The sequence below is a fragment of the Trachypithecus francoisi genome, unplaced genomic scaffold, assembly GCF_009764315.1.
Source record: "Trachypithecus francoisi isolate TF-2019V2 unplaced genomic scaffold, Tfra_2.0 Lachesis_group11, whole genome shotgun sequence".
NCBI lineage: Eukaryota > Metazoa > Chordata > Mammalia > Primates > Cercopithecidae > Trachypithecus > Trachypithecus francoisi.
This window is the reverse complement of record NW_022681456.1, coordinates 103,954,709-103,980,923: the sequence shown is the minus strand read 5'-3', so window position 1 is coordinate 103,980,923 and position 26,215 is coordinate 103,954,709. Positions and strand designations below refer to the sequence as shown.

General features: G+C 37.5%; 1 protein-coding gene across 2 annotated transcripts in view; it reads left to right on the top strand.

The window, feature by feature from the left end:
• The window catches only part of STK38L (serine/threonine kinase 38 like), a 78,693-nt gene that overhangs the window by 31,835 nt on the left and 20,643 nt on the right, over positions 1 to 26,215 (top strand). The window contains exons 2-4 of one of the 2 annotated variants that reach the window (XM_033222597.1): positions 4,938 to 5,055; positions 19,196 to 19,340; positions 23,630 to 23,681. In XM_033222597.1, coding sequence (XP_033078488.1) covers positions 5,049 to 5,055; positions 19,196 to 19,340; positions 23,630 to 23,681 — 204 coding nt within the window. In that variant the 5' untranslated portion in view covers positions 4,938 to 5,048. The remainder of the gene's footprint in view (positions 1 to 4,937; positions 5,056 to 19,195; positions 19,341 to 23,629; positions 23,682 to 26,215) is intronic. The other variant, XM_033222598.1, reaches the window with a different exon arrangement.

Sequence of the window (26,215 nt, the reverse complement as noted above, 5' to 3'; positions counted from 1 at the left end):
TAATCTAGTGCTGGCCACAGTTTAGGCATATGATCTAGAGTAGTTGCTGCAATTAAGAGATGCTTTCTTATAGGATCTTTGCCCTTTTATTGGAAGGTTGTAAGTGTAGCCCAGCCTTGATTTATAAACCAACTTGACATAATCACTGTTTCTTTTCATGTGGACTTCTGAATAGCTGTCACTAAATTTTGATTACCACCAGGCATTTAGTTAAGCTAGAGCTGAGCTATTTGATCTATTAGTTTTTAGTGGGCACTGCAGCCCACACTGATCTTCCCCTGTTCTAAAGCCCTGTTTATATCAGAAAGGCCCACCCAGGCTAATTGTTTATATGGGTTAGTCTTAACTTTTTCTTCGACAATTTTATAGGATCTTAGCATGCTCATATCATGTCTCCTACTATTTGGGTCTCTTCCTACTATCATATTGCCTGGTACATTGATAGGTGCTAGTACCTAAAGCCTTACCTAAAGCCGATGAAACTATTAGCTTAGTTGGCTTCTTCAAGGTTTGTCTTTATTTGGTCACCCTGAAAGCCTAAGTGTCTTGCAAACACGATCTACTAGGTTTGTTGAATATCTCATTTTGTTTTCTATAATCAATAATAGACACTGTAAGTTTGGATGCAATTTTTTAAAAGGACTTTAAAAACCTTAACTCTCAGTTTGGATACTTGTCCCCTGGCTGGCAGAAATACCTTGGCAAAGTAGCTAAAGTCAGCCCTGAAACTGAAATCAGCTGAGGCTGGATAGTTTAAATCATAAGAGGAGGGGCCTGCCCAAATAGATGTCAAAATACAGACAGTCCCTGACTTAGGATTTTTCAACTTTTGTTTGGGTTTATTGGGATATAAGCCCATCAAGGAGGTCCTTATGATTACTACTGAATGTGCCCCATTTTCGGACCATCATAAAGTTGAAAAATTGTAAGTTGGGGAATGTCTGCTCTGCTACTGCTATTAAATGCACTTTTGACTTAGCAATGATGTAGCCCCATTGAAAGTCAAGGATCATCTTTTTATTATACAGCTGTGAAAATAAAATAGTTGGTTTAGCTGTGATAATAAATGTCTAAATAGATTAAAGGAGCAGAGTCTTAAAATGGACTATTTCTGGCACAAAAACTCTCTACTTCTAAGTCTTAGTACGCATATTTTTTTCCCTTAGTTTTAAAAAAATGTTTGCTGGCTGGGCTCGGTGGCTCATGCCTGGAATCCCAGCGCTTTAGGAGGCTGAGGCAGGCAGATCACCTGAGGTCAGGCATTCAAGACCCCTCTGGCCAACATGGCAAAACCCTGTCTCTATGAAAAAATACAAAAATTAACTGGGCATGGGGACGGGCACCTGTAATCCCAGCTGCTCGGGAGGCTGAAGTAGGGAGAATCGCTTGAACCCGGGAGGCGGAGGTTGCAGCGAGCCAAGAACGTGCCACTGCACTCCAGCCTGGGCGACAGGGCAAGACCCTGTCTACTCCAGCCTGGGCGACAGAGCGAGACTCCGTCTCAGAAAAAAAAAAAAAAAATTTGCTACATTCTTAAGTGTGACTCTCTTTAGCTTTGTGAAACCTTGAGGTTGTTGTTTTTATGCAAGGTTTATAATGAAAGAGATGAGAAAAATACAAGTCATTATAAAGAACTTGATGTTTTCTAGAACAACATACTCTAAAAAGGGAAGCTTATACATTTGAAAAATAAAAGTCTGATGAGAGACCATATAGCTGAGGGTTCTGAGCTTAGGGTGACAGGTTCCATTTACTGGCTGTAGGTCTTTGGAATGATGACTTAACTAATCCTACTTCCTTATTTGTCAGTGTGGGAAGCACCTACTTTGTAGAACTGTAAAGATCAAAGAACATCATGCATGTTAAACTTTTAGTACTGTACCTAACACAGAAGTGTTGATAAAAGTTACCTATGGTTATTATTTTACAAGAAGACCTTTAAAAGTACTATGAAGGGTTTCTGTTTCTAAATTCTAAGATATATAGTAGTCATGAACATTTCAGAAAGGCAATGTTGTTTTCAAATCAATTTCACAGTTTTCTTGAGGGAGATAAGCAGTTCTTCCCTTAGCAAAATAAGAACTTTTGACTATTCAGTGAAGGAGAATCAAAATCAGTACTGATTCCAGCTACCTTTTCTTTATTTTCTGTGAGATGTTGAGCAAGTTACTTGCTAGTGATGTTTTTCATTTTTATAGAATAAAAAATAAATGAATTAGGTTTGAATTTCAGTGGGAAATAATTAGGTTAGATGTAAGAACGCTCTGATTGTAAGGCTGCCAAGCAGCTGAGAGGGAGTCCTTTGTCACCATTAGGAGACTGTGCCAGAGGAGCTTTTTCTTTCGGGCCTCTTAAGGCTACTTCAGGCGTCCTGGGAACCCATCTAGATGCACCTTAAACCTAGACTTCAACCCTGACTCCTGTGATGGCATCTTTGCCAGGATTCTGGCTGCCATTCAACGTTGGTTAGTCTTGCTGTTCATGTAGAAAGCATTCTGATACTTTTTTCCTATTTAGATAAGTAAATGAAGATGGCATAATATAGACAACACATATTTTAAATAGTCTGAAATAATTGCATAGATTTCCAACAGATTATAAAACTCTTTAAAAAGCGTACAGAGCTGTTTGGGCAAGAAGGGCAGTTTGAATCTGGCACGGAAACACAGCCTTGTCTTTGTTAGAAGGTTAGACGAGTTGATCCTTTTAGGTTTCTTTAAAACAAGGAATTATAAAACCATTTAAGATTTACTAAGAATAAATAAGGTGATCATGTAAGAGAAGACCAGTAATTCTCTTGAGTTGCCTTTAGGAAGCTACAGATTTATTTTTGGCTTTAGCTTCATTTAACTGACTCTGGTTGTAAAAAGTAGGCATGATCATTAGAACAGCTCTAGCATGAGCAGGGTTCACATCCCTGCTCTGACGTTTTTGAGTTGAGAGGCCTCTGGTAAATAACCTCTGTGAGCCCCGGTTTCCCGTTTCTAAAATGGAGAAATAGTACCTACCTCATAGAGTTGTTGTGAAGATTACGTAAGATAATGTACACAGTACTGCCTGGCACAGAGAAGGTGTTTTATAAATGGTATCCATGACGACGACAGTGGTGATAAGGACGGAGATAAGGATAATGCTTAGTTGATTTCCAGATAATCATGATCTAAGCTGGGAAGTTTTCTGTCAAAGAGTAAATTGAGGCGAGGCACGGTGTCTCAGGCCAGTAATCCCAGCACTTTGAGAGGCTAAGACCGGTGGATCACCTGAGGTCAGGAGTTTGAGACAAGCCTGGCCAACATGGTGGAACCCCATCTCCACTAAAAATACAAAAAATTAGCCGGGTATGGTGATGGGTGCCTGTGATCCCAGCTACTTGGGAAGCTGATACCAGAGAATTGCTTGAACCTGGGAGGCAGAGGCTGCAGTGAGCCAAGATCACGCCATTGCACTCCAGCCTGGGTGACAGAGGGAGACTCTGTCTCAAAACCAAAAACAGAACACCAGAGTAAACTGACATTAATTTTTAAAAAGAAATGATATATGCTGGTCCAAATAAATAAACAATGAAGTCTTAATGTCACATCTGAATAACAGAAAATCTTAGTTTGGAAAACTGTTTGTACTTACATTCTCAACTTTTGAGTCGGGTGATGGTAGTTTTGATTTGATCCTATTGATTTATAGGAAAATGTCTACTTCTCGTGTAATAAATACAGTTCCTGCAAGAGCTAAAGCACACTCTTTTTCTTCTGTTGTATAAGTTGAAATTATTTAAATATTGGCATTATGGTATGATGTCAGCTATTTAAAATGGCCTGTGATAGTTACATTGTTCAATTATAATTGGAATCTCTTAAATAATGAATTTTTCAATAGAAAAGTGGGCAACAGTCTTAAATCATGCAGCTTACAAAAGCAATAGTTACTTAAAATATATAAAAATAGGCTTAAGTAATTGTAATCAAAGGAATGTATAAGCAAAACTAAGGTTTTTTTTTTTTTTTTTAACCTATCAAACTGACAAAGTTTAAAAAGATGGACATTGCCTAGTGTTGGTGCTCTCATATAACTATTAATGGTCAATTGGTACTGTCTCTCTGGAAAGCAGGCTGGCCATGTATATCAGAATTTGAAATGTGAATGTTCTTTGACTCAACAATTGCACATCTGGAAGTATATAATAAGGAAATAAGAGAAAGAGTGCATAGTCTGTGATCCTTGATGTTTATTACAGCATAACTAAAAATACCCCCTAAAAATGGAAACCATCTAAACATCTGTTAGTGGGCATTAGTTTAAAACTATGGCGCTTAACAGAAGGTACAGTATGCCTGATTGCTTCGTTTAAGAGAAACCAGGGTTCAAAAGCTGGCTTCACCATGTCTAGCTGTATGATTTTGGGTAAGTAACTTAATCCAGCTAAGTCTCACTTTTCTCTTCTATAAATCGGAAGAGTGGCACATGCTTTTTAAGGATATCATGAGGATTAAGTGAAATGATACACATAAAGCACAGTGTCTAGCACAAAATAACTCATTATATGTTAGCAACTGTTATTACCATGTGCTCCTTAAAAAGGATGAAGTAGATCCATTTGTATTAATATTGAAAGGTGTCTATAAGATCATAGACACCTTTCAAAAAAGCAGTTTACACAATGGCTTATTTGTTTTAAAGCTGGGTTAAAACTTATTTGTATTAATAGCCCATTTATGTTAAAACTGTATGTGTGTGTTTATGCATTAAAGTTTTGGAAGGACATAGCAACAGTTGTCTGAGTCTTAGGAACTATTCTAAGGACTTTAACACATATCAATCAGTTACTTGATTAAAATTAGTTAATATATTTTAAGTGCTTGGAACAATGCCTATGCTTTATAAAACACTCAATAAACATTAGTTATTAATTTTCATATGCTGTCATTATCTCTATTTTGTAGATAAGAACACTGACACCCTGAGAGTTCTCACAGTTCGTAAGTGGCAGAGCCAGAATTTAAATCCAGGGAGTGTAACTCCAGTCTCTCACTCAACAGTTAAAACTGGATATTATGGGAGGTAGGATTGTGAGGTCACTTTCACTTTGCAATTTGTATACTTACGGATATTTTTACATGAAACATTTTATTTTTATATATGGGGCAGAAGATATCCAGTTTGGAAAGAAAATAGTGCATTTTTATATTTTAGAAATCTTTTTTCCCCTCTGTTCTTTACTACCTGTGGCATATTCCAGAGATCTGAATACATGTACACTTAGGTTGCCCTCATGCTAAGGGTCCTGAACAGGGAGTTCCCATGACCTCATACACTGTATAAGATTTTGAGACCCTAACTTTGGGGCGTACAGCTAAATATATATTTAGAAGTAGAGTCAAATACATATTTAGAGGTACAGTCCCAGGCTAAATCTACGTCACTGAATGGTGATCAGCTTCTGTAATTGAAATCTTAATAGCTTTCAAGAAACCTTTAGTCATAATATTTTGGTTTCCAGCAAGTTTGGGATAAAATTGTCATTCTTTGGTCATCCAAAGAAGGCAGGCAGAAGCCAGTTGTTTGATCCACAGATCAGTAATTGTAAGATAGGAAGCAGTGACTTAGGGTTAGATATGGACATCAATGTTAGGGCTATTAGATGCTACATAATCCAGGACTCAGCCCTGGCTATTAATATTCTGATATCCAACTTTGCTGCAGGGGCAGTACAGTGTCCTGGAGTGGTCACTGCACTGTGAACTCTCAGCTAGAATGGGAGCTTTACCTGAAGGTTAAGTGACATGGTCTAATCCAAGCTTTTCCACCAAATAGCTAAATGTCTTTGGGCTTCAGTTCTGTAAAATGAGGGAGATGGATTAGATAATATAGTCTCTCTCACTTAATGACAGATAAGATGGTCTGTACATCACTTAATGGTGACCACCTTCTGTAATTGAAATTGAATTCAAGTTTTGTGATTTTACCAGCGTTGCCTCTTGATGAACTAAATTTGCAATCTTAGACCTGTAGTAAAGTCTAGAAAGTTGCTAAATAGAATTGAACTTATAAACTGATTTATGGGAGTGTTTGCCAGTGTGCTGACTTGAATTACAGGATATCCTGGATGACAACCAACTATACACTTTACTTTTTATTCCATTTTAGGTATTTTTTCCCTCTCCTGATTTGTTTTCCCAATAATCCAGAATTGTGTTCTAAAGATCACAAGTCAATAAAATGGTGTGGTCCTGTTCATTGCTTAGGTAGTAAGCTGTTCAGGTATTAATGATAAAGGTCATTACCACATAAAAATTTCCTTCCTGCCTCAAAGTTTTTTGTATTCTGATATCTTAATGAGATGGATGCCTTCTCTGTTTTCTCATGGTTGCGGAAGTCAAATGGTCTGTGTGTTTAACACAATATCTGAGTCTGATGAGTCACATGGTATGTCTGCTTTTAGTTGGGAACAGTTTTTTTTGGTCAGTTGTGATGGTCAAAAAAGTCTCTTGGGAGAGTTTAAATGACTCAAAATAACCAAACATAGCTCATAGCTACTTAGGTCTTAAAATTGTAAGCTTCGTGATACCATATTTTAATTTTAGTCTTATCTAATTTTTGTACCCCCAAAGGACTGCTGCTTCTGGCTCTTACGTTGTTAAAACATTGGTCTGATTTCTTTCAGGGGGTGGTTTTCATTTGAAAAGGAACAGCAAACAAAATAACACAGCAATTTAAAAATTAAAATTAAGAAATAAAAAAGGAATTGGTACAACTGAGAAATGCTTGCAACTCTCTCCTGAAGCTGTTCAGTGATGCAGAAGCTTTGAATGTTTTGAATGAATGGGAAAATTAAAATTTGAATTTATATTTGAAGTTTATATTTTACATACTCACTTAAACTCAGTCTATTTTTCAAGTTTATTGTGTGTGCAAGTGTCTGGTTGGTCTGTCTGCCTCACTCTCTCTCATTCCTATTCAGAGTTTACTTTTAAGAAAATGAAAAGCAAGTGTTCAGAGCTGCCCAAGCGTTGTGTAGGTTTATGTGTTCAGGCTGCTTCCCAAGCTTGCTTCTCCCTTCCCTTTGCCAGGGTGTCCCCTTCTCTCACCACTCCTCCTTTTCCTGCCTTGTCCATTCATCAGTTGTTCTCTGGTCACACCAAACCTTCACTTTTTAGCTCCAAATATGCATTTTGGGCATACTGATGTTTTGAATCAGGCATTGTCTCCCTTAAAACAGGCAAGGAAAGAGTAAAAGGGAGTGGGCATCTTCCTTAAAGCTAGAACATTCATTTTGTCTCTCTCTTGTTTGTATGAGTTTGAAGGAGTATTTCCTTTACCTTAAATAAGACTTGAAGATAATTTAGCTAGGAGTTGTGCAGTCCTGCTTTTTGGTTTTGATATGGGCCTTTCTAGTCACCACTGGAAAAGCTATTTGAGAAGAGAGTGATAGTTTGAGCCCGCGTAAATATGCCCAGGTAGGTATAAGCCACCAAAAAATGGTTGCTCTAAAAGTCCAAGTGTAAGATATGACTGGAAAACTTCTTCAAAATTCTCTTTATTATTCTTCTCATTTGTCTTTAGTTTTGTTCCATGACATCCAGCTTTTTTTTGCCGTTCTTTGTAATCCTCCACTAAACCAGAACTAAGAATTTGGTTTATAGGAAACAAAAATCGAATACTGAGGTACCTGAAAAACCACCTCTGAGTGCTGAAAAGTGCAGCTTGATTCCCGTTTACCCCTGCCCCTAAACGTCCAGCACTCTCCCAGGATCACTCTTAAATGTTTTCTTTCTGATTATAAAATGGTTGTTTTCCTATTATTGAAAATTTGGAAAATTCAAAATGTGATAAAAGATAAAATTTAAATCATCCATAATTTCACACTGTTTGTTCGTTACAATTTAACTTCCTCTCCCGTGTTTGTATAGTTGAGTTCATATTGTACTTGAAAATACAACTTTGTATCTTGCTTATTTACTTAACATTATTTTTCATGTTAAAATTTACAGGGAAAATTTTCTTCAGTGCTATGGTATTTTATACTATCTTCGTTCCGTCAATCATTTCATTTAATTTTAAACATTTGGTTTAAGTTGTTTGCTATTTTAAATAATGCTTTGATTTAAAAAAAATCATTGCAGGAATTTTGGTTATTTCCATAGGATAGACTCCTAAAGTTGGAATTATGTCAAAAAATAAAAAATATCTCTATGGTTCTTGGCATAAATTACCATATTCCCTGTTAGAAAGGGTCACATCTCTGCCAGCTAACACAAATGCATAGGGTGGACAGAAAGGCACCTCATAACAGACTAGAGCTCACTAAGGGGGTGTTTTCCCCTTATATTGTAACTGCTTTCATAGAGGGAACATATTGCATAATTTTAAAGTTTCTTTGTCTTTGCTTTACTGGTAAAATTGAACATTTTTCATGTGTTTTAAACTATTCCTATTTATTGTCAAACAGTGTTATTTATCCATTTATTAGGGTCTTTATTGTCTCCTTACAACTTTAATATTAAAAAAGCTATATATGAACTTACTTGATAAATATATATGTATTTTAAATATATGCTTTTAGATAGACTTTGTTTTTTGTTTGTTTGTTTGTTTGTTTTTGAGATGGACTGTCACTCTGTCTCCCAGGCTGGAGTGCAGTGGTGCGTGCTATATCTATGCTCATTGCAACCTCCGCCTCCCAGGCTCAAGCGATTCTCCTGCCTCAGCCTCCAGAGTAGCTGGGACTACAGACGCATGCCATCACACCTGGCTAATTTTTTTTGTATTTTTAGTAGAGACAGTGTTTTGCCATGTTGCCCAGGCTGGTCTCGAACTCCTGACCTCAAGAGATCCACTTGTCTCAGCCTCTCAAAGTGCTGGGATTAGGGGCATGAGCCACTGCATCTGGGTGCTTTTAGATATACTTATAACTGACATTGTTATTTTACAGTGTTTTTCTCCAAATTATTTTTTAAATCTTGTTTGATACACAGTATATACATATGTATATTATAAATTTTTGTAGAATGAAATGTAGCACAAGTTGTCATTGTGATGATTTCCTTTTAAGAAAGCTCATTCCTTCTGAAGGTCTAGTAGTTATTCATCTATGTTTTCCTCTAATTTTTTTGAGTTTAATTCTTTTAAACTTTTATTTTTTCCCCTCCTTCCTTCATTCTTTCCTTCCTTTAATTTTTATGTTTGTCCTTTTGAACCATTTGCAATTTATTTTGCATTCTGGAATGAAATGAATGCCTGACTTGATTTTTTTCCCCAAATGGATACACAGTTGTTCCAATACTATTAATTGAATGTCTTCTCCTCTTCTCCTCTTCCCATAATCTACAATTATGTTGCCTCATTAGAAGCCAAGACTTTTTCAAATCAAAGTTTGGTTTGGTTTTGTTTGAGACAGAGTCTCACTCTGTCATCTAGGCAGGAGCGCAGTGGCGCGATCTTGGCTCACTGCAACCTCTGCCTCCTAGGTTCAAGTGATTCTTGTGCCTCAGCCTCCCGAGTAGCTTGGGACTACAGGTGTGCACCACCATGCCCAGCTAATTTTTCTGTATTTTTAGTAGAGATGGGGTTTCGCCATGTTGACCAGGCTGGTCTTGAACTCCTGACCTCAAGTGAACCACCTGCCTCAGCCTCCCAAAGTGGTAGGATTACAGACATGGGCCACTGCGCGCAGCCAAGATTATTCTTACATATTTTATGAATGTTGTACTCCATCTCCTCCTCCTTGCTACTTTTGTGAACAGGATTATTTTTCCATTTCTAAATTTATGTCTTTAAAATTAACATTTTAAAGCATACATTTATTTTAAACTTTAAATTCCCCCATTTAAAAAATCATTCGTCTTACTTTTTACTGACCCATATTCTTTGTAACAAAAGTGAAAAATATAGAAGAGAACTCATGATACTGGGTTACTGGATGTATTGATAGATGGAAGCATGGCTCAGCTGCCAAGGCAAAGGGAAGGATAGATCCTTCTGGATGTACTAGCTATCATCTCACTCATCCAAACCCACAATTCAGAGCCATAGTTTAAATCTGCTGGCCCCAGATTCTCTAGATCACTGTAATATCTGTCTTTCCCCCCAGCATGCTCTCATGCTCTCCAAAAGTTTCCCTAGGCTACTTAATTCTCATCTTTATAAATTCTATAAATTTCTCTCTATATTTTTTATAATGAAATATGAATAACATAAAGATATATCATTTTATATATATATATATTTATAATTTTGTTTTTTCCCAGTTGTTTTCATTTTGTTTTACCTCTGAATATTTCCTCCTTTACAAATAATGTTGACATACTCACTCTGGTCTCCCCTCACCTTCATTACCCGTCATCTCCCTCCCCCCTGCCATTTACTCCCCCTTCTTGCAAATTGTGGCTTTTTTTTTCTCTTTTATGTCAATCAAGATAAGTATTTTTCTGTATGTGTTCATGTGTGTGCCAGTAATAGAAACTGATTTAAAATTCTTTTAGGGATGCCCCGACTATCTAAAAGTTGGCATTGATTTTTTTTTTCCCATTGTCGTGCTAGATTATAAATATTTGAAGTTATATGGCATTTCTGCTGAGGTAATTTTTTAAAGTTAACTATGACTTGATTCAGCTGAACATTTTTTTTGCAGACAAAATCTAATGCACTAGTACTAGATAGGCATATAGCAATAGAACAATTACATTTTGTAAATATTATAAGAATAGACTGCTTCTTACTGTTTTTGAGAAAGGGTGATACGGTTAAACATTAAGATCGGTAAATAGAATTTTAAATAAAATTGCTGCTTTGGTAAATTTATGTCGTAGTTTAATTGTTTACATTTGGTTTATAAACACTTCCCCTTCTCATTGCAAGTTAAAAAAAAAAAAAGTTCAGAGGAATTTTTAGTAATTATTTGGACCAATAAACTCAGGTATTCTGCCATGAACAACAATACTATAGCCAAATAAGCTTTCAGGTACTCAACCACTGAACCATATTTTTGTGCATAGGAAAACTGTATATTTCTAAAACAATTTTGAAAATAAAAATGCTAATGTTGAGTTCAGCACCACTGTGCCATCATCACCAACCTTCTGATTCACAGAAGGAGCAAAGACAAGTGTGTCTGTTTATGAAATGCGTTCCTCCAGTCTAATGATCAGGGCATACGCCACATGGAAAGGGCCACGTTAAATAAAAACAAAAGCTATTAACAGCAGACACAGTAAAGAGATTATTAATCAATTGGTGTGTGTTGCCTCATGAGAATCACTCTTTTGTGAGAGAAAGGGTTAGCTCTTCCCTGGAACACTTCTACCTCTAGTTCTACCCTAAGTCACTACTAACTTCTAGTAAGGCTTCTAACAAGAGTTCTTTTTTTACTTTAAATATTTCTTTTTGATACATTTCTCTCCCCTCTCCATTAAAAGCAATCTAATTTGTCAAAGAAGTAGGCTAAGATCAGAGGAGAGAGGGAATATCAATTAGAGATTAAATTTACAAACTAACTTGCAATGGCAGCAGCCCAAGGCAGGAGGGATAAGCAGGAAGATTGAGCAGGGAAGGGAAGAAAATAATAATTTTTGAGCATTAATATGTGCCAGGAGATACTTTAAAAATATTTTCCCCTTTTTTATTGGTTTATCAAACACATGACGTATCTCAGTCCTTTTACAAGTACTTTTAGAATTCTCTTAAGTCTTATATTACCGTAATAAGCATGCACACAAGTTGGCTATTATTATATTTATTTAACAGGAAACTGACACACAGAAAATTTAAAGTTTAATTTGCCTAAAGTCACAGAGCTACTGAATGGCTGGACCAAAATTCAGATCCAGGCAATCTGGCCTTTCATCCTGTGCTCTGCCACCATCAAAGTGTCATATCAACCCTATAAGGTTGGCATTTATGATCTCCATTTTAGAAACATGGATCCTTACTCAGGTTAAATAACTCAGACAGGATCAGCCTTAAACTAACTTTCTTAAACTAGCCTTAAACTAGCTTTTCTTATCCTTTCTGTCCTTACTGATGTCCTTTCTGTCCTTACATCATTTACCCAGTCATCCAAATCTGAAACTTAGAGATAATTAGAGATTTTAGTCTTTCCAGCTGACTGAGGCTTCTCTTCATCATGTCTGCTACTACCTTAATTAGACCCTTACTATTCTGTAATCTCAAATGTGCTGTCAAGGAAGCAGGTGGGTAATAAAATGTGGGTAATAAAAAGTGAATGAGTCTGGGCATGCGGGAATGGAGAGTTGGTGGACGGGTAGGATATGGTATTGTAAGGGGCCGGCTGCAGCTCTGCTCCAGCTGTCTCTTTGCAGGCAGGAATGAGAGCTCATTGTGGACAGATCAGACTTTTCAGGAGAAACCAGGAACCTGGATTTTCATGTGAAACCTTCTAACCTTCTACTTTCTAGATTGTAGCAAAAGCCTAACAAAGTAAGTCTGCAGGCTACCAGGTTGTAATCCCTGACTATTCATTATTAAGGCCTCCTGAGCAGATTTACTTCCTCTAGTCTGATCTGGACTTCCAGCCTTTTGGCCATCCTCCCTGTACCAGCATAATCTATCTGAAGTGCAAATCAGATAGGATTTGAGGGCTGGTTGGGAGAATTAAATGCTTCTAAGAATGTAATAGTCTTAGAAGAATTATTGGTACTTGGGTAAACACTCAATAAATGTTCTATAATGGCTGTAAGGTTTTCACTAAATTAAAAGCCTTGAGTGATTCCCATTTATGCTCAGGATAAGTTTTTCACATGACAGAAAAGGTCTTTATTTCTACCTTCATCTTCTGCCATTCAACCAAATATACTCAGTCTATCTGTATGTTTAAGTGTGTCCGTGTATTTCATGCCTTACAGCTCTTCCTCCTCTGAGTACATCTGACTGGTGAACTCCTGCTATAGCCCCTTCCCCTCCAAGGTTCAGTTCAGGCATCACCTCCTCTATTAAACCTTTGATTACCCTTCCTCTTGAAGCGCTGATTTCTCCCTACTTTTTGTCTCCATAAGATCCTGAACTCCCTAAGGGCCGGAATTGTGTTTTATCAGTCTTCTTGTTCTCAGCACTTCATATAGGCATCATAGTATATATCTGCAATAAATGTTGGTTGAAAATAATACAATTAGTAAAAGTTAATGCTTGGATTTGAACCTTCACCTGACTATGAATTTCTTGCTTTTTAGACTGTGCCTCAGAGAGGAAAGAAGCTGTGGCTGCCCTTTCATTAGGGACTCAGTTTATACAGTGTCCAATCTGAGGACTTAACTGTAGCCTAGGGCATTATGATTGCAACGAGTGAATTGAATTTAGGAGAATTTTTATACTACAGGGTACTATAGTAGCATTAAGGATACTCCCTCTGAAATACAGTATGTGAAAACTAAGGTGAAATCACCAGTTAAATAATTTGTTTTACAGCCAGGTAAAGCAGTTCTATTTTCTTCCTTTAGAAGTTTGATGGTAAATGGTTGGAGATACCACATCTATTTATAAATGGCCTGAGTGCCAGATTTGTTATCTCCTTTCCCCCAGGCTTGATAAACTAAAGAATGTTGGACTTAACTATTGGTAGTGTCTCCCTTAATGAATAGAACAGTCTGGAGAAAACACACGTGAACAGGAAATTCAAGGGCACCTTGTGTTGTTTTTATCAGTCCAGGAATTCTAGACTTGCAAATTGTATCCTGTTCTTTTTCTGGCCAAAGAAAGGGCTTTAATAAAACAAAAAGAACAGTGTTAAATCCATTAAAGGAATACATTTGCAATACAATAAGTGCCAGTCATCTAGACCATTCTTTGTAATAATTTGATCACGTCTTAGTTTTGGATAATTTAAATTTTTAGAAGTCTGTGTCTGGTAAGAAGGAAATAAATTTTTCTTGTTTTTAAAACTAATCTTTGCAAAGATACTGTATAATCATGAGTAAGGGTGGAATTTTTGTTTTTTCTGCAAATGTATTTCTTAAGTAACGTTTATTTCTGAAGGCTAATAGAATACCAAGTGATTCTGTATTTCTTAACCCAAATGAAATTATTATATATGAAACACACATATAATTTAAAATCTAGAACATTAGAGTTGAGTTACAATCACTTACAGACTGCCTACTGTGTGCTCAGCACTTTGCCAGGTACTATGATGCTTTCAATACAAAGATAAATAGATGGAGATTTTGCCCTTATTTGGTTTTTAAACAAGGCATACACATATGTATAACTACAATGGGAAGAACATCGTAATCATGATAAATTATATAGTGTCTAAAAGTAATATTTCATTACTTGACATCCACTTCTGATTTTAGAGTAAAACTCATTACACCTTTTTGTGATGGAAGAAACCACATCTTCTGTTTACCTTCTTTTTTGAAGTCCTCAGGTTCATAAATATTTATCTAAAATGACTTCATATGTATTTCTATACTGTTGGGTGTTTTGTTTTTTAGCCTGGGTCTCGCTCTGTTACCCAGGCTGGAGTCCAGTGGCTATGCATAGGCTTCACCATAGTGCACCACAGCCTTGAACTCCTGGGCTCAGATGACCCTCCGGTCTCAGCCTCCCAAGTAGCTGGGGCTACAGACATGTGCCACCATGCCTGGCCCTATTTTTATACTGTTAAATGCAGATAATTTCTGTTGTTTGGAATTATTTTGAATTCCCTAACACTTCTTTATGTTTCACAAAAATTTCCTCAAAAGTTTTGCTCAATAATGTTCCTCAAAAGTTTTGCTCAATAATGTTCCTCAAAAGTTTTGTCCACCTCTGGCCCCCCAATTTGGCTTCATTCTGGGAAGGTCTGGTCAGTAGCAGACCATCTCCTACAGCCACTTTACAGTGGGCATAGGCACCCTAGGCAAGATAGCCATCAGCCTTGTGTGTTTTAGATTCTACCTTATCCTGATGCTATTAAACGTTTAAATTGAATAACAGTTCTCTTTGTTTTGATGCCGTGCTCACCAAGCAATCTTCTGAATCTAATTTCTTGTGACTCAATTTCTTACTGTGTAAATCAATAAACTGCCATTCTGTCTTGTATATTTGTCTTTTGTGAACTTTGTTAGGATAAAGTGGCTTCCAGAATTTGATTGCCTTGAGACACTGGCAGCTGAGGGCCAGACCTTGCCACTTGGCAGACTGAGCAGGGCAGCCTGCTCGACAAGGCCCCTTGGCAGTCAGCTCCCTCCAAGGCCACACCCCAAGTTCAACATACATCTTTCTCTCCAACTTCTGCAAGCGTAACTGTGAACAGCATAATTCTGTGAGTGATGTGTTATTTCTTTGTGCTTTTTTCAAGAGGCATTATAAAAGGTTTTTTATGGTTTTCACCATTCATTTTTTGAAAGGACTATATAAGGCCTTGGACAACTAGAGTTGGGTCTTGACCTTTCGTAAAGGCAAACTTGTAAAGTGGCAAACCACTTTATAAATTTTTATTAGTTACAGATCTTCTGGACATTTTCTCTGTTCATTAATATCTTTTTGCTAGAACGAATACAAGGCAAATCAGAAATCATTCTACAATCGTAGGGTGTTGCTCTTTAATGGAACTTTTAAGGTTCCCCCCCACCCCCGCCGCCGCAAATATTTGTTGAAAAAGTAACAGGCAGTTGAAGAAAAGTATCCATGAACTTAAATTTTATATGCCTAGGGAACGTTCACTGGAATACTACTATAGATTGTATACCTGTCCTCCTTTTGAGGATTCAGGATGCATGTTAGCATATTCAAGAAGCTGGGAAGGCCAGGCAAGGTGGCTCGTGCCTGTAATCCCAGCACTTTGGGAGGCCAAGACAGGCAGATCACTTGAGGTCAGGAGTTTGAGACCAGCCTGGCCAACTTGGTGAAACCCCATATCTACTAAATATACAAACGTTAGCGTGCATCTGTAATCTCAGCTACTCGGGAGGCTGAGGTGGGAGAATCGCTTGAACCCGGGAGGTGGAGGTTGCAGTGAGTGGAGGTCGCACCACTGCATTCCAGCCTGGGCGACAGAGTAAAATTGTCAAAAAAAAAAGGTGCTGGGAAATCTTATAGTAAGAAACTAACTTTGTGTAGTCTGGGTTTCTTAAATTTTCTTAAATTCCTCAATTTCCAGTCCATCTCTCTCCCACCTCAAGCCCCAATTAACAAATGTGATTTGATTTCAGAGATGTTTTCTGTGCACCATCCCTGTTTCACTTTTCCTTCTTTGACCTTTCTTTTTCTTTTTTCTTTTTTCTTTTTTTTTTTCAGTTAGAAACAGGGTCTTGCTCCATCACCTAGGCTGCAGTGCAGTGGTGCAATCACAGCTCATTGTAACCTTGAACAAGGGTTCAAGCAGTCTTCCTGCCTCATCCTCCAGAGTAGCTGAGACTACAGGTGTGCACCACCACACGCAGCTAATTAAAAAAAAAAAATGTAGAGAGGAGGAGATCCCAGGCTAGTCTCAAACTCTTGGCCTCAAGTGATTTTGGCCTCACAAAGTGCTGGGATTAGAGGCATGAGCCACTGTGCCTGCCATTCTTTGACCTTTCTGCATTTGATCCTGAAACATAGAACATGAACCCAATGATTCTGAAATTTCCAAAAATGATTTGGCAGCATTGTCTTAGCAATCCAGTAAGAGCAGCTTAATCCTTAAAAATCACTTGGCTGTGATAATTCTTGAGTTTATTTTTCACTATTTATTGTTTTAAAAATAATGCTCATTATTATTAAAGCATTTAGCACAATACAAAGATTAAACTAGGTGCCTAGAATAGTATCTTACATTTGTATAAGCCATTGTGGCTTTCCTGTGTATTATCTCAGATGGCCATAGACTAGGCCTGTGAACCAAGCAGAGCAAATATTTTAAACCCTGTTTTGGGATAAGTGACTTGAGTTAAGGGTGTTGTGATTTGAATAAGACCCTATGATCATTTAGCAACAAGGCTAGGATTAGATCTTTTAATTTCTGACTTCTACCTTCTGTAATTTCTTTTTCCACAGTTGCTTATTAGCCAATCTTTGTAGAGTACTTTACTATTAGCTAATTCTTTCAACTACTCCTACTGCGCCCCTCCCTCCCCGCAGTCAATAGGTTGTCTCATTCATTCATTCATGGCTACTCTGAGTCAGATGTAGTGGCGTTGTGGTGTTTTGAAAAATGAATCAGAAAGAGTTCTTACTTGGAGGTGTTCCTGGTTTGGTGGAATAACTTTTAGGGTTGAATTTTTCTTAGGAGTGATAAGCACCAGTACCTGACTACAAATGTTAGAGAATATGCACCAAAAAAATGAGAGATGTGATGTCTCTTCCGGTAGAGCATGTTAGAGAAGTCACCACAGTAAGACTTCAGCTCAACTGGGCCATAAGGGATCAGCAGATTCCTGCAGAGACAGTGGTGGATATCAGTAGTGGATATAAGTGCTTTAGGGATAGGCCATGCAAGAGCTTGGAGGCATGAAGGAGCTGGGTATTTTGGGAAAAGAATGAGTGGTGAGGAAGAGCATCAGATAAGGATTGAAAAGATTAAAAGCAACAGATAAGGATAGCAAGTTAGAGTCCTGACTCCACATCACACTAGCTGTGTGACTGCTCCAAACTTCAGTTCCCTACTTTGCAGGGCTGTTACGAGGATGAAATGCATGGCAAGTGCCTCTATCTTAAATCCTCAGGAGAAAAAAAAAAGGGGAAATCAGTGAAGAAAATATCATAAAGTTCCTGAAATAGAACCACACTCAGTGAATGTGAGTTGTTCTTATTTATTATGTTTAGCTAATTTGACTTGCAGTAAGGCAATGAGGAGCCATGACTGATTCTAAACAAGTGAGACGATCAGCTTCTTGTTTAAAGTAGTCAGCAGAGGAACAAATTTATAATGCCAAAATAATCGATGCAGTTTTAGACATAATGATTCTCAGGCTCAAGCAGCACATTGAGGTATAAACCCCTAACAGGACAAGAGTAGAACTGGGGGGTTTGCCATAGATACTTGTTTGCTTTCAACCTATACTTGACTTGCTTGACATCTTTTGGTTCATTCCATCACCCCTGGAATCTAGTCCACTTCAGGTCCACATCCAGGGCTCTGTATCTTCATGTAATTAAAGCAAGATGGATGTTGGGGCATAGGTGGCAGGTTTGGGGAATACTTTTCAATTAAGAATGCTTTGGAATGGTCACTCTTGGCAAGCTGTGTCTTCTTTGGACTGATCTGTTATGATCTTCATCTAGATAAGCAAAGCTTCTTTAATGTATGAACTGCTCTAGTCTTTTTATCCAGATATGGCCATGGTAGGCAAGTCTCTTAGGGCCAGTGCCCACCTGCCGCAGTCACCAGAGTTCAGTCTTCCCCCTGTCAAGTGGCCATTTTGCCACACTCCTTATCTAATAGTCCAGATTATCTTCTTTGAACCAGTACTTCGATTGTTGGCCCAGTGATCTCTAAAAGTTGGCACTGGAATGCCTTGAAGCAGACATCCATCATCCAGTTAAGGCCACAGAGCTTCCCTATTGTTACCTGGCTTCATACATTTCTGTTTCCGTCTTGGTTCCTATAGGCATTTGAGTTTCATTTGAAAATGCAATGGGCTGCACAATCTGGAGAAGTATGCTATACCTTGTTATAGCACTTTTTGGAATGACCCAGAATTCAGAATGAAATGGGGCAGCTATGAGCCCCATCCTAAGGGGCTGTTTCTAAAAGTAGTTTCCCTCTACAATATATGTAAAAATTGCTTTAGGCTGGTGTTTATATGCATATTTGATACAACACTTCATGTTTCATAGAATTCATAAGGCAGAAGCTACTGCTTACTATTTAACTAAACTGCAGTAACTCTTAGGAGACTGACATTTATCAGGGACATAACTATTAGCACTATCTTACAGATTTTATTTAGTAATGAAATGACAAAATAGATGGAACTTTTCTTGTTTTGAATGCTTGTTGAATGTGACCTTTGTATATAAATGTGTCTATATTATATATGAATGCCACCAGTTCTTCTTTGCTGTCATTAACTCCTGGTTTTGCCACCACAATATGAATTTCTCTTGCTTTGGAAATAGTGCTTTTCTTTCTTCCCTAGTTTTGTATTATTTATCATGTGAAATACTTGGCTGTGTTAACTGTTAAGGTAGAATTTTTCGTAGTTGAAATTAAATAGTTCCAGAGTTTATTATAAAAGATAGCTTTTTTTCCCACTGAATAATTTGTTTTTCTATGTTGTTTCAGTTTCTGTTACTATGGCAATGACGGCAGGGACTACAACAACCTTTCCTATGAGCAACCATACCCGGGAAAGAGTGACTGTAGCCAAGCTCACCTTGGAGAATTTTTATAGCAACCTCATTTTACAGCATGAAGAGAGAGAAACCAGGTATAGTAAGGGCTAATCAAAACTTTTTTTTAGTTAAATAAGCTGTTGTGCTGTGAGTGGAATAGAAACTTGTTTTCCGTGAATAATATGAATATTATGGATCCCTGCATGCTGTTTTTAAGTTTCCTGTACTGACAGTGCACATAAACACGTGCTTTATTTTCACAGAGTAGTTTCCTGAGGTGCCCCAAGTCTTGTGTATCTATATACCCATATCACATGTCAATTACATTTTCAACAAACCTTTTCCAAACAGGAAATTATGATATGTTTTTACATTTTCTTTTAAAGGGGTGCCTGGCTGGGTGTGGTGTGGCTCATGCCTATAATCCCAGCACTTTGGGAGGCCGAGGCTGAGGTTAGGAGTTCAAGACCAGCCTGGCCAACATGGTGAAACCCTACTGAAAATACAAAAAATTAGCTGGGTGTGGTGGCAGGTGCCTGTAATTCCAGCTACTCAGGAGGCTGAGGCAGGAGAATTGCTTGAAGATTGCAGTGAGCCAACGTTGCAGTGAGCAAAGATCGTACCACTGCACTCCAGCCTGGGCAACAGAGTGAGACTCAAAAAGGATGCTTTATGAATGACTGACTTTACTCCAAAACCTTTTACAGTGTTGTGTGCATATCGGTGGGAATAGAAGAATAAAAAAAGAATGACATGTTATTTTGCCTTTAGAAAACTTAGAGTAAAGGAGATAACACACATAAATATTACATGAAAGAGTGAAGAATATTAAGATAAGTACAAGGAAGGGAGAATGTGCTTTTGTCTAGGCAACTGGGAAAGCTTTGTAAATAGTGGTGGCATTTAAACAGGGCTCTAAAGGAAGAAAACTATTTATACATGCATAAAAGGAAGGAGACAGAGGCAAAAGAGCAGGAGGGAAGGATATTAGAGACAGAAGAAATCACCAGGTCAGGCAGTGACCAATTTGGCTCAAGCACAGGATGTGCTAGATTTCAACATCCTGGGAGCCTTGGATTCTTTGTTAATGTAGCTCTCTTCATGGTAGTGGAGAACCTTGGATGTTTTTGAGCAGAAGAATCAAATGAAAACAAGTGTTTCTCTGGAAGGGAACTTTAGTTGTGATACAGAGAATAGTTTGGGGTCAGGGTGGGAATTAGAAACAGGAAAGGCTAGTGATATAGTCCAGGTAAATGGAAAGAAGGCTTGAATTAGAATCGTGACAACAGAGAATTGACAAGAAAAATTGACAAAATGTGGCTACTAGCCAGATATGCAATGTGAGGGAAATAAGTCAATGTTGCCTCTGAAATTTCATGCCTGGGCAAACTGAGAGTGGTACAGTTTAAATGAAATAGAGAGGAAGAGTCTAATTTAATTTTGGACGGATTTAACTGCAGATTAGATACAGGTACGGGGAGAATTAGTGAACTGGAAAATAATTCAGGAAACATAATTCCTAAAATAGGAATATGCGAAAGAGAGTTGAGAAACACAGAGAATCATGAGAAAAGCTGACATATCTCTAAAAGTTTTGAAAGGGAGGAGAGGAACGAGGATGAAGCAGAGGCAAACAAATAAAAAAAAGAGCATCAGCAGAAATTCTAAAAGGTTCCATTTAGGCAGAAGGAAAGGGATCACAAATAGAAGATCTAAATGGTAAGTAGGTGGATAAATCTCAACAAAAACTCTATAAAGCAACAGAAATAATAGCAATAATATCTTACACATTAAAAAATAGAATTATAATATTTTCCAACAGCAAAATATAATTCAGGAAAGAAGTAATTAGAATGATGTTAGTAGAAAGGGCATAGAGATTATTCAGAGTTTGACAAATTATGTTGTAATTTCTAGAGTAACCATAAAATGATAAAAATAGAGTTTGTAATTTCCAGACTAGCAGAAGGAAAAAATTGGACTGAGAAAAAAAAAGTCAGTTCCAAAGAATGCAAGAGAGAAAGAAAAACTGAAATACCAAAAATGGAAAAAATGAAATACCAAAATAAAAAGTGCAAGATAAGTTAGAAATAAATGTAAATATATCAATAATTAAATGAATGATAAGGTAATTAAAGTCTCTGGAAGTGATCATATCATCCTGGGAGAGTGAATAAAGTAGAAGAGAACCAAGGAAGAAAAAGCAGGCACTTAAAAAAATTCCTCAGAATTTCAAAGGTTCATTGTCTTTACTTGCTGTAGTGTTAAAGTAATTCAGTTCGCTATTTCCAAATAAAGGAAAGTAACAATAAAATTATCTGCGTTATTAAAAAAAAAAGTTGTCTCAGCTTGGTGCCAGTGGAAGTCAAACAATCAGCTCATATTTTCTAAAAGCTTATACTTTGAGAAAATATGTGTTGTATTTTTAAGGCTTAACTAATTGGAGAAATGCATAAGCCCAGTAAATTTCTAATCAGAGCAAAGCGTAAGAGCATTTTAGGTGGAAAACTTTTTAAAAAAGGTACAACAGAAATCATGGATCTTCCTGTTTAGATATGGTAGAAATGGATAAAAGTTACTGTATCTCTTCCAGAATGAGGAATGATTTCATGAAGTGTTAGTCTTGGCAATAACTGAGGAAAGGGACAGTGGAAATTCAGCAGAAGAATAAAGTTGCTTATATGTTGATAGCTCCTCCCAGAATAATGGTCCTCTTACTCTCCGGATTCTTTCTACAGAGGAGAAAACTGAAAATCATTCAACAAGCAGCACTGAAGTGCCTAGGGGTAGGTGATGGCAGCACGGACGCTGATGTTAGGAGATTATTCTCATCTAAGGGTCGGGGCCTAGGGGAAATAATGCATAAACAAAAGATACAAATCAGTGTAATAAGCACCAAGGTAGGTGCCTATGACAAGCACTGAGGAAACGTGATGGAGGATATGCTCTTGGGCCTCATCCTCTCCAGTGGGGTGCTGATGTATCAACAGGCTTTAAATGTTACAGATCTTCTGTAAGAAGGAAAAATAAGTGATCTTAATGATGGTTTAGGAAAAAACTTACCTTTGGACATGTAGCCATGAGTAACAAATATCAAAAAAGTTGTGAGAGGGTTTCACTCCTTAACCCTTACACCCATTCAGTTAAATCCTGAAAAGTTACTGTTATTCTGACACACTCCAAAACTAATTAGGAGGAGTTCTACTAGGTTTATATTTAGGGAAAAACAATACAATAGAAATAAAATACTAATATTCACTTGGAAATGAGTTGCAAAATGTGTTCCACAACCATTTCTGTAGTTTTAGTTACTTCATCCATACTGCCCCTACCTCAAATGCTTAGCTTAACTAACTGCAAGGGTGCTGTTTAAAAAAAAAATGAGTAACTGAACCTGGCTGTACCTAGAAAAGCAAATGTTTTGGTAGCTAGTGGGTTTTTTTAAAAAAAATATTTATTTATTTATTTATTTAGTTAGTTATTTAGTTATTTATTCTGAGACAGAGTCTTGCTCTGTCAACCAGAGCAGTGTGCAGGAGTTTAGTGGCACGATCTTGGCTCACTGCAACCTCTGCCTCCCGGGTTCAAGCAATTCTTCTGTCTCAGCCTCCCAAGTAGCTGGGACTACAGGCACCCACCACCACGCCCGGCTAATTTTTTTTGTAGTTTTAGTAGACACAGGGTTTCACAGTGTTAGCCAGGATGGTCTCTATCTCCTGACCTCGTGATCCACCACCTTGTCCTCCCAAAGTGCTGGGATTACAGGTGTGAGCCACCGTGCCTGGGCCGCTAGTGGGTTTTTACAAATACACATGTATGACTTCCCAATTTTCAAATAATTTTAATACAATAAAATAAATGGAATTGCATTGAACATTTTTCCTTGATAAATTAAGGAAAACTGAGCTTAGAGTTTAAGTGAGAGACTTAGCCAAGCTCATTTAGCTAGTAAGTGTTAGAACCAGGGATATCTACCTTAAAAATTTATACTTTTAGTCATTATAGTCATCTTTTTGTATTTCTAATATAAGCATTGAGAAATATTAATGATATTCGTGGATTGAACATTAAATAGCAGAGTTTTCCATATTAGAATATCAGTCATTGCCAACATTTCATTTAGGCAGGAGAGTGAAGTAAGCTTTAGAAGTAAAGTATTCATTTGGCCATATGAGAAAGCAAAATCTGGGTTTGTTTTTTGAGAAAGAAAACTATTCTTAGTGATTATCTTGATCCAACTTGAAAGACTTTTTTTTTTTTTTTTTTTTTTTTTTTAAGCCTAGCAAGCTGAAGTGGTTAACTTGAATAAATAAATGTATATTTCTTAAGTGGGAATAGTTAGGAATGTGTTTAAAATTTAAATTATTTTTTTTCCTTTGAAAAGGCAGAAGAAACTAGAAGTGGCCATGGAAGAAGAAGGATTAGCAGATGAAGAGGTAATGTCATTACCTATAGTTACTGTACAAAAGCACCCCCAGTGACTTTTCATTCATTTGACATCAGCTATTTTATAACTTAAATAATGTGCATTTTATCATTTGAATATGGGCTTCTTACTTTGTTGCTGTCATGGATATCTTTTATTGATATCTTTAGAAAGAGGCAGGTTTTCTTTTTTTTTTTCTTTTTAGTTCCAAGAACACATATTCAGAGAACATTGCCTACTGTATTTTAGGTGTGTGGAACAAGAAAGGCAAGCTACAGGAGAAATTAACCAATTGCCAATTCTTCTAAAAATTTTTTCTAAATATTCTTTTAAAGCTATCTATTTCTCTAGTTCAGTGCTATTACCCTAGTTTAAACTACTATATATTTTAACCTGAAAAATAACTGTCCCCAACTAGTCTCCCCATTTCCCACCCCCAGTTTTTCTGTGTACTGCAGCTAGAGTAATCGGTCTAAAAATAGATTTGATCACATCACTGTTTTGCTTAATAACCCTTCACTGGCTCCCTTATCTCGGGATATGGGCAAGCTCTTTAACATTGGTATACACGACCCTTCACTAGTTGGCCTCTGCTTCTCTCTCTCTAGCCTCACTTCTTGTCACCCACCCCCCATGCTGACAAGTATGAATTTCTTTGATGTCCCTTGTCTTGCCTATGGACCTTTTCACATGCTCTTTCTGCTGCTTGGAACTCTTCCTTACTCCTACCCAACTCCCATTATTCTTAAGAATCTTTAGTAGCTGGGCATGGTGGTGCATGCCTGTAGTCCTAGCTACTTGGTAGGGTAGAGGTGGGAGGAGCACCTGAGCCTGGGAGTTTGAGGTTGCCATGAGCTATGATACATCATTTCACTCCAGCCTGGGCAAAGCAGCAGCTTTAGGCCTCACTTCAGGCATCACTTCCACTGGGAAATCTTCCTTAACCTCTCAAGGTACCTTCTGTATTCTACTGTTCCTATCCCCATGGGAGCCTTAAAATACAGTCTTCCCAAAGAGTAGACACTGTAACGTCTTGTTGAGCATTACATCTCCACAGCTGTCTGGGAGAGCTAAAACAAATATTTGGTGAATAAACGAATAATGGCTTTTGCCCTCAAGGAGTTTTACATTAGGAGAGGGAGAGTGAGTGTGTGTGTGTAAAAATACGTACGCATGATAGAATGTGGTGAACTTTGGAAATACAGAGAAGATTTTTCCTCTAATTCAGAGGATCAGAAAAGGTTTCATAGAAGAAGTAACAATTGATTTGAATTGTAAAGAATGGGTAGAATTTACATTAGAGGTAAGAGGTGTGTACAAAATAATACGTATACAGAATAATGAGTTTACATTTGAGCTATAAAGGGTGCAACAAAAGGAAATAGCGAAGTAATTTCCTTTTATTTTTTAATTTATTTATTTTATTTAATTAATTAATTAATTAATTTATTTATTTTAATTTCCTTTTATTCCTTTTCCTTTTCCGAAGTTGATAGCACACCATGGAAAGCTAGGTTTAGAATAGTTTACTAAGAAAGGTATGCTTTAGTACTAGGCAATAGGGAGTCACAACCTAGATTGATTAGTTTAACATGCTGAGTGCAGTGGCATACACCTGTAATCCCAGCACTTTGGGAGGCCACGATAGGAGGATCACTTGAGCCCAGGAGTTCAAGATCAGCCTGGGAAATATAGTAAGACCTGTTCTCTACAAAAAATTTTAAAAATTGGCCGGGCGCGTTGGCTCAAGCCTGTAATCCCAGCACTTTGGGAGGCCGAGACAGGTGGATCATGAGGTCAGGTGATCGAGACCATCCTGGCTGACACGGTGAAACCCCATCTCTACTAAAAAAATACAAAAAAAACTAGCCGGGCGAGGTGGCGGGCGCCTGTAGTCCCGGCTACTCGGGAGGCTGAGGCAGGAGAATGGCGTGAACCCGGGAGGCGGAGCTTGCAGTGAGCCGAGATCGCGCCACTGCACTCCAGCCTGGGCGACAGAGGAAGACTTCGTCTCAAAAAAAAAAAAAATTTTTTTTTAAATTAAGCATGGTGTCCTATGTATGTAGTCCCAGCTACTCAGGAGGCTCAGATGGGAGGATCACTTGAGCTTAGAAGGTGGAGGCTGCGGTGAGCTGAGATCATGCCATTGCACTCCAGCCTGGTTGACAGAGTGAGAGACTGTCTCAAAAAAAAAAACAGAAAAAAAAGTTTCTGTATTTAAAGAGTAGACCATCATCAAATGATTAATTGAAATCAAATCAGTATCTAATCTTCCCTGTACCTTTCCTAGGACTGTACCTGTTCCTTATAGTTGCAATGTTTAAATCAAATACAGTGTTTTATGATTTATACTAAAGGTGGTAACTTTGCTAATCAGTTGACTCAATCTAGAAAACTCAAATGTTTTTACATTTAAAATTATCTATTATTATTTACATAACATTAATATTTTAAAAGCTCATTTATGTCCTTTAAATTTTAGTGAGAAAGGTAGTGACTTAAATCTGTATTCCAATCTATAGAGAAAAAATAAGACTGAGCATA